This window comes from Fragaria vesca, linkage group LG3, assembly GCF_000184155.1.
Source record: "Fragaria vesca subsp. vesca linkage group LG3, FraVesHawaii_1.0, whole genome shotgun sequence".
In the NCBI taxonomy this organism is placed as follows: Eukaryota; Viridiplantae; Streptophyta; class Magnoliopsida; order Rosales; family Rosaceae; genus Fragaria; species Fragaria vesca.
In genome coordinates this window covers 7,674,434-7,683,035 of record NC_020493.1, presented here as the reverse complement: position 1 = coordinate 7,683,035, position 8,602 = coordinate 7,674,434, and the positions used below count along the sequence as shown (strand labels likewise).

Genomic DNA, 8,602 nt, shown 5'->3' with positions numbered 1-8,602 from the left:
CTCTCTCTCTCTCTCTCTCTCTCTCTCTCTCTCTCTCTCTCTCTCTCTCTCTCTCTCGACGTCTTCGACTTCGACCACCCGCCGCCGCCGTGCGACCGTGTTATGTGAGTCAGGTGCCCCTCCATCGCCCACAACGCCTGCGCCAACTGCGCCTCCTTCGAGTGCCTTCCCTGCTCCCAGTCCTCCACCTTCCCCTTCTTCAACTTCGACCTCGAAGCTCCTCGGGAGGGAGTCCGCCAAGGCGTTCGTGACAGCCGCGAAAATCGTGACGAATTCGATGAAGAAGGCCGCCGCCGTCGTCGGGAGTGATGCCGAGCGCCGCGTGAAGGAGGCGGTGTCGACAAAGAAGCAGACCAGGGAGGCGCCGCGTCAAGGAGGCGATGTCGGCGAAGAAGCGGGCCAGGAAGGCGCTGGAGGTGCTGGAGTTTCTGGTGAGTAAAGAGAAGGAGGAGAAAGGTGTGATGAATTTCGGTAGAGTGGAGCAGCAAAAGACGAAATCGGAGACGACGAATCCGGCTGCAGTGCAGGTTCTGGCCAGTCTGGCTACTTCTATGGCGACTGAGGGAACCAATGGGGTGCGACCGAATCAGTTGCAGAGCAATGATACGGAGGAAGGAGGTGATCAAGTCAAGGAAGGAGCTTCATCAGGTTTGGCATGTGCATTGTGTAGGATGATGATGATGATGCTCAGTTTCAGTTATTGCCTATTTGGTGAGTCTCTTTCTTAGTTGCATTTGTTTTTTTTTTTAATTTGATGCGGGGTGCCTGAGAATTTTTCCGGTGACAATAGAGATCGTTTGTTGTTGTGTACTCGTTTTTCCATTACAGTTTTGTGTAGCTGATTATCATCAATGTGATTCTCTGATCCGCTCTGTATCTACTTTGTTAGTTTTTTATTTTTATTTGTTATCCTTACATTTGAATATTGGGGGTCAGTAAGTGATTCTTGAGAATTGATAAGTGATTATTAGGGCCAATAAGTTATTATTTGAGGTTTGTAATCTGATTATTGAGGGGTGTCAATAACTGAAAACTAAGTGATTATTGGGTGTCAGTAACTGAAAACTAAAAGTTATTGGGGTCAGTAACTCAATTATTAAGGTCAGCAATTCGATTATTTTTTGGTAAATCTTTTTTTCTATTACATTAATCTGAAATAAGTTGATTATTGGGGTCAGTAACTGATTATTAAAGGTCAGTAACTGGTTACTGGGGGTGAGTAACTGGTTATTAAGGGTCATTAACTGGTCAGTAACTGGTTACATGGGAAATTCCGGTGACAGAGTCCGGCGGTCGGGGAAATTCTGGTGACCGGAGTCCGAGGTTCCGGCCAAGTCTTTTCATGTTGAAGAGGGGGCAAAATAGTCTTAAAATAATATAGTTTGTTAAGACTTTAATAAAGATTTGGCTATTTGGGCACAAAAAAAGTTTACTTTCGTTCAAATGGGCTTACATAAAAGATTGTCATTGGAATAGGCAATGAAGGGTTACAATTAGTACCAAATGGGCATTTTCACTTAAATTATTTTGGAACTAATCCTCTGACCCTTTTTGAAGGTCAAAATTGACCATTTGCCAAAGCTAATGGCACTCATGCATGCACGTGGGTGATCTCTAATCTAGGGGTGGGCATAAAATCTCGTAATCCCGAACCCGTCCCGGGCCCGTCCCGAAATTTACCTGGACGGGACGAGATTTAAATCTCAAAACGTCAGGCCCGTCTCGTCCCGTCCCGTCTCTATACAACGGGACGGGACACGGGACGGATAATTCAAGTCCCGTTTAGCCCCGTCCCGTCTCGTCCCGCTATTTTAATAATTGATTATTTATTGATTAAAATGTGATTTGAGCCTTTCATTTAAGTGTTTTCATCTTAGCTCTTTGTTTCTTTAAGTTAATTGACTGTCTCCAATTCACTAACAATGATGTTTAATACTTTAATTTGTTGATTGTTGTAGACTCTTTTCTTGCACCGTAGTGGTGATGACATGTTTAGAGAAAGTAAACAGTATAAACTCTCTTATTTCACCATTTTGTACTTGTAAATATGTTACAAGTATTTGTTAATACTTAATAGAGTAAATAACACTATAAACTATGAAACTATAAACTATGAAACTCTTTCTTTTACTTACAAGTTTATTTTCAACTTTTTTTTTATCTGGGACTGGGCCCGTCTCGTCCTATCCCGTCCCGTCCCAACCGGGATAGGGCCCGGGTGGGATGAAATCTAAAAATGACAAATCCCGTCCCGTTTTCAATGTCCGGGACGGGCCGTGGGATTACCTCTATCCCGTCCCATGCCCAGCCCTACTCTAATCACCTTGAATACTCTTCTTAATTCTCATGGCAGCACCTCTTCTTCTTCATTTTTATTTACGCAGCAACCCTTTTTTTTTTTCTCAAACTTTGGTGATAATTCGGTGACAATTGAAGAACGCGAACACCTAACCGCTTGTTTGTTCCACTTCTTTGATGTGGGATAAGTCGTTCAAAGTGTTTAGGCTTTGGGTACCTTAGCGGCAATTGAAGAACGCGAACACCTAATCGCTTGTTTTCTTCCATCTCTTAAACGTGGGATTAATCGCTCAAAATGTTTAGGCTTTGTGTACCTTGACAGCAATTGAAGAACGCGAACACCTAACCGCTTGATTTTTTTCATCTCTTAGACGTTAGATTAATCACTCAAAGTGTTTAGGCTTTGCATACCTTAACGGCAATTGAAGAACGCGAACACCTAACTGTTTGATTTTTTCCACCTCTTAGATGTGGGATTAATCGCTCAAAGTGTTTAGGCTTTGCGTACCTTGACGGCAATTGAAGAGCGCACACACCTAACTGCTTGATTTCTTCCACCTCTTAGACATGGGATTAATCGCTCAAAGTGTTTAGGCTTTGTGTACCTTGACGGCAATTGAAGAGCGCAAACACCTAACTGCTTGATTTTTTCCACCTCTTAGACGTGGGATTAATCACTCAAAGTGTTTAGGCTTTGCGTAGACTTTACCGCTCCACAAGACATTTTTCAAGAGTTTCAAGAAGGACACATACATCATCTTTGAAGATATCAAGGACATTGAAAGTGATGACACCACCTCTCATCTAAGTTGGCTCGTCATGATTTCACCTCTGTGAGCTTCATTGACGTTTCTTCAACTAGATGACTCACAACCGACCGTCTTTGTTGGTTCTTCTCTGTGAGCCTTGGCGACGTTCACCGAGCCACATGTTTCATTGTCAACGATCAAAGATTCCCCTCCGTGAGCCTTGTCGAGGCTCACCGAGCCACATATCCTTCCGATAGTTCAGGTCACATCTTTGGTGGATGACTCGTTAGGTGATTGAAGAACGTAGACAACCTAAATGCTTGATTCATTCCACTTTTTGAAAGTAGACGGAATCACTTAAAGTGTTTAGGCTTTGCGTACACACAGACATACAACAGAAGGAAGAACGCGAACAACCTAAATGCTTGATTTCTTTCACTTTTTGAAAGTGGGAGGAATCACTTAAAGTGCTTAGGCTCTGCGTATTTTTCGACTGTGAAAAGAAGAGTAGAGATCCGGAAATTGCGCAGAGTCATCCTCTTTTAAGTTTTGTATGTCTCTTCTTTGACATGGGAAACACCTCGACAAAATTCATTTCCTTGTCTTGATATGGCAGTACTCTCAACAACCCGAGCAAACTCATTTTCTTGTTTTGTTATGACTGGACTCAAAAGCATCTTCCAAGCTGCCTACGTACTTTTATGAGAAAGAGATCAAGTCATGATGTAGCTCAAGGATTTTTTTTTTTTTTTTTGGGTGCCATATGCAGTTTATGCTCGTGCGGGCAAGGAGCGAATTTTTTCTTGGGTGTCATGCACAGTTTATGCTCGTGCGGGCAATGAGCATTTTTTTTTGTCATTCGCAGTTTATGCTCGTGCGAAAAAGAGTTTTTTTTTTTTTGGTCATTCACAGTTTAAGCTCGTGCGGACAAGAAGCGTGGTGACATTTGAGTGGTCTAGACGAATTTAGGTAGGTTGCATGCCCCCAGCAAAGGCGTTGAGGACACCGCTTTGAGGTGTTCAAAGAAGATCGTAGCATAATTTAACTGAGCCACGTCATCTTCAACGTCTAAACATATCTTTCCTTGTTGTGCTAGCTTCATGATGAGGTCTTTCAAGACAAAGCACTTCTCCACCGGTTGACTGATGACACGGTGGTACTTGTAGTATTTTGGATCATTGATGCGATACATCTCTTCTGGACACTTGCAGTCTGGCAATTTGATTAGTTCTTTTTCAAGCAAGTTTTCCAACATCTCAGCAACATTGGAATCTGGAAAAGGGTAACTTTTAGCTTCCAAGTCTTTTAGAGTTTGCCTCCTTGCTTGATCTTGAGTTGACTGAAACTTCTTTTGGCTATTTGATTTGACTCGTTTCATGACCCTTATAGGAGTTGTGCTGATTGCCAAAGACTCTTGATTCTCTGGTTCCATGATGTCACGTTTTCTTTGGCCATGACTAGCCAAACTGAGTTTCATGTCATGAGCTTGAGTAGCAAGTTCTTCAAAGGTGCGAGGCTTTATCCCTTGAAGAATGTACAACAAATCCCAATGCATGCCACACATCTCTACCACTGACAATTCTGAGAGTCGGTCTTTACAGTCGAGACTTAGTGTACGCCAACGATTGATGAACTCTACAGCAGGCTCGCCGTTTTGTTGTTTGGTGTTGGTGAGCTCTAACATACTCAACATGCGACGTGTGCTGAAGAAGCGGTTCAAGAACTCATTTTCCATTTGCTCCCAGCTGTCAATGAATTCAGGCTCCAAGTCTGTAAACCATTCAAACGCCGTGCCTCAGAGTGAGCGAACAAATTGCTTCACAAGATGAAATGTGTGATGTGTTGCTTGTGATTACCTTTGCCATCAAATTGTTGAAACTTGAGAGGTTGGTAACCAGTTGGCATTCTCAAATTGTCTAGCCGCTTGGTGTAAGGCTTGGAATACGTTAGTGTATCTCGAGACGAACCACCATATTGAGCTTTGATTGTCTTGGCGATCATGTCTTGAAGCTGTTGAACTATTAATGAAGCTAGGATGGAATTTGATTCCCCTTTTTGGTCGGAAGATGATCCACCAGACGTGTATTTCCTATCACCATGAAGGTTATTCTCCGAGTCATTATCATGGTGAACTTCTACCTTCTCCATGAGCGATGCAATTTCTACATCTTTCTCTTCAATGGTCTTTTGGAGCTTCTTCACTGCTGCAGTCAACTAAGCTATTTGGGCCGCTTGTTCTTCCACGTTGATCACTCCTATCACCATGATTTGCATGGCACAAGAGTCGTCTTCTAGAATCGCTTCAATATGATTGTCAAGAGGCAATTCCAAGTGTGGACATATCTTCGAATCAACTTTGGTTGTGGGCGAAGGAGAATGTTTCCTCGAGTTGCCTGACGATGTTGAACGTCTTTGCTTCATGGTGTTTGCCCCCATTGTTGTCCAAGCGTCGATCAGCTGAAACTGTTTTGAGGGATGAAGGTCGAATGTTGTGAGTTGATATGACTCACTATGAGCAACATGACCGCTAAGGTTTCTACTGCTTTTCAGAGTAGCTACCTTGTTGATCTTGTTTTTCAATTTGATTTGCACCATCTTTGAAGCCATGTGATGAAGATGGCGAGATTGTCGGAGGAGTAGATGAGAGGCAGAGATGGTCCCACCGGGCGTGCTAATTTTGTAAACACGAAAATTCCTATAACGAATAACAGAAAGACACGTGTACAAAATAAAATATTTGTATTGATGAATTTGCGGATTACAATCTCTGTGGGTATTCTTTTACAAGAATTTCCTCTGATTCAATCTCTAACGTCGATTTGATCCAAAGGTGACGAGCACTTAATCTTGAATCGAATTGTTGTAGTTTGGACTTCTTGTCGTGTTGACGATTTGTAGAAGTTGATTGACCAAGAGCCGTAGAGGCTTGGTTTTTATCGGACTTAGGCCACAAGTGGTGTCACGTGGTGAACGTTCTTCTGCTTTGATGGCGGATGAATCGACACGTGTGTTTGGTGCTTGTTGATTCTCCACAAGCTTGTTGAAGAACTTGATAAAAGTTTTGATTTGTTGAAGACGAAGGTTGACCAAGGGCCGTGGAGGCTTGATGTTGATCAGATTTGGCCACGAGCGATTCCACGTGGTGATTTGTTCTTCATCTTGAAGTTGGTGAAGATGTCGGCTATTTGGCAGTTTGGTGACTCTTCGGGATTTGACAACTTCTAGGCTTGAGATTGATGAAGAATCGGCTATTTGACAGCTTGATGATTCTTCAAAGGTTTTGCGAGACTTCTGAGCTCTCGGGAGTAATTTTTCTCTCTTGTCCCGAAGTCCTACTCTTGATATGAGAGGGGGTATTTATAGTGTCGATGTTCCTCCGTTTGTGGAATGTTTTGAAGACACCATTTTAATTATATTTCCTTAACGGTATAATTAAATCAATCAGTTTTGATTGATTGATCTAATTATAATTATTAACATAATTAAATCAATCGGTATTTATTGATTAATTCGATTATGACCGATAAGGTATTTTGCCAATTTGATTAAATGTTCGACTTCCTTTCCGATAATCAATTTAATTTGATTGAAATTTGATTATCCATTGACATTTAATATTTGATTTTAGTCGGGATTAATGATTTTGTAGTCGACCGACCAGTTACACGTCGCCACATGTCATTTTTGAAGACTTTTCAATTTTCCCTACTCACGAGTCACATATGCAATTTGTCAGGACCATGCGTCGTATGAATAATCTAATGATTATTATTCTCATTAAATTTTATGCGTCTACAATTGTCAAATTACACACAAGAAAAACAAGATAAGTAGATAACATTAGAAAAAACAGCACAATTATTTTTTTTTGAGAGAAATAACAGAATTTATTCAGAAAGAAAGAGGTTACAAAACATGGGAATTATCGGTGGAGGAAGAAGTTTCCCCACTCATTTCCCTACTACCAGAAACAGTTACGGGTCTGTCGCTAACAATGACATCCATGAGTCAATCGGGCCCAACCCCTAACCAAACTAACCGCCCATTTAATCGGGCTACATACTTAGCCACTACATCAGCCGCACCATTCGCAGTCCTAGAAACATGAGAGAGTTTAGGACTACCAACAGCAACCAACAGAACTCTAACTCGATCAACCAAAATCCTCTCTTCAGCAAAACACTCACCAACATCATTCACCACTCTCACAGCCTCTAAACAATCACATTCAACCTTCTCTAATAACCAATTATGCTCTACTACATATTCCAGTCCCTTACAGAGTGCCAACAACTCAGCAACACTTGGTTGAAAACGGCCTTGGACTCTTTCTCCTCCCGCTAGCACCAGATCCCCCAAATGGTTCCTCACAACAACTCCCACACCAATATTAACTCCATTATTAATAACAGAAGCATCAGTATTTAAGCTTAACATACCAGGGCTAGGAGGTTGCCATGCCATACCAATTATAGACCCCCCACTACTCAAGTGTGATTGCATACTATCCTGCACCGCCAACAAACTTTCCCACATTAACACACACTGGTCATATATAATAGAGTGGGGGTCGAGGCCGTTCTCCATGTATGACCCTATTTCTCTCACTCCAATTGCTCCAAAGCATTATAACAAGCAATTTCATCTCATCCACAGTTAAAACGTTGAAAGCATGATTCAAAAACTCAAAAAAGTCGGTCAACATACCCGAAACCAGCTTGAAATAGAAACTCACCCTCTCCAACACCGTAACACAAAACGAACAAGACCAGGTTGCGTGCAAGGGCGTATCATCAGCAGCTTGGCACCTCGGACATAAAAGACTTTGAACAATATACCTCTGATACAACGACCACATGCATGGAATAAATCCCATCGAACACCTCCATAAAAAATGATTCATCTTCGGTGGGACTTTGAGTTTCCAAAGATGTTTCCAATACACTATAGCTATCGGTGTGAAGCGATTACTCTTCGCCAACCAATAAGCACTCTTAACTGAAAACTTCCCTTGCTTATTTTGATTCCAAATCAATTTATCCCGACACGTTGAATGTCACATCCCGACCCTTATATTTTTACCTTATTTACTAGCGTGATTATAATAAGAATTTTACCGTCTCGATCATTGAGTAAATAGTTTAATTGGTCCCTAGAGGGGTTTCGGGGACGATTATGTGCGGAGGATTATTCGTATGAGGAAAATACGACTACGGTAAAAATGGTAAATTTTAGCTAGTAAAAGGTAATTTTTATTCGGGTATTATTTTTCGGGGTGTTTTTATTTTGGAAGTTTGGGTTTAAAAGGGGTGTTGGGTCGGCTGGGCCGAGCCCAACCCATTTCTTCTTCTTTCTCTTCTCCCTCCCTCCCGATTTTTCTTCTCTTCTCACCCGATTTTCTTCTCTCTACACCCACCGGTATTCCGGCCGTCCTCCCGCCGCCGTCCGACCTCCGTTCGCCACCGGACCGGTCCCGTTCGGTCGGTCTCCCTCCCAGCAACATTTCTAGACCGGTGAGAGGAGCCCTAGCGCCGCCGTGAAGGAGCGGTGCCACC

At 42.3% G+C, this 8,602-nt stretch overlaps 1 protein-coding gene across 1 annotated transcript; it reads right to left on the bottom strand.

The window, feature by feature from the left end:
- Window positions 1-3,937: 3,937 nt before the first annotated feature.
- Window positions 3,938-6,373, bottom strand: LOC101303401. The gene is made up of 2 exons (XM_004293923.1): window positions 4,904-6,373; window positions 3,938-4,817 (listed from the first exon to the last, which is right to left on the bottom strand). Exons 1-2 carry the CDS (start codon window positions 5,193-5,195, stop codon window positions 4,003-4,005), a joined length of 1,107 nt encoding a protein of 368 aa, XP_004293971.1. The 5' UTR covers window positions 5,196-6,373; the 3' UTR covers window positions 3,938-4,002.
- Window positions 6,374-8,602: the final 2,229 nt, after the last annotated feature.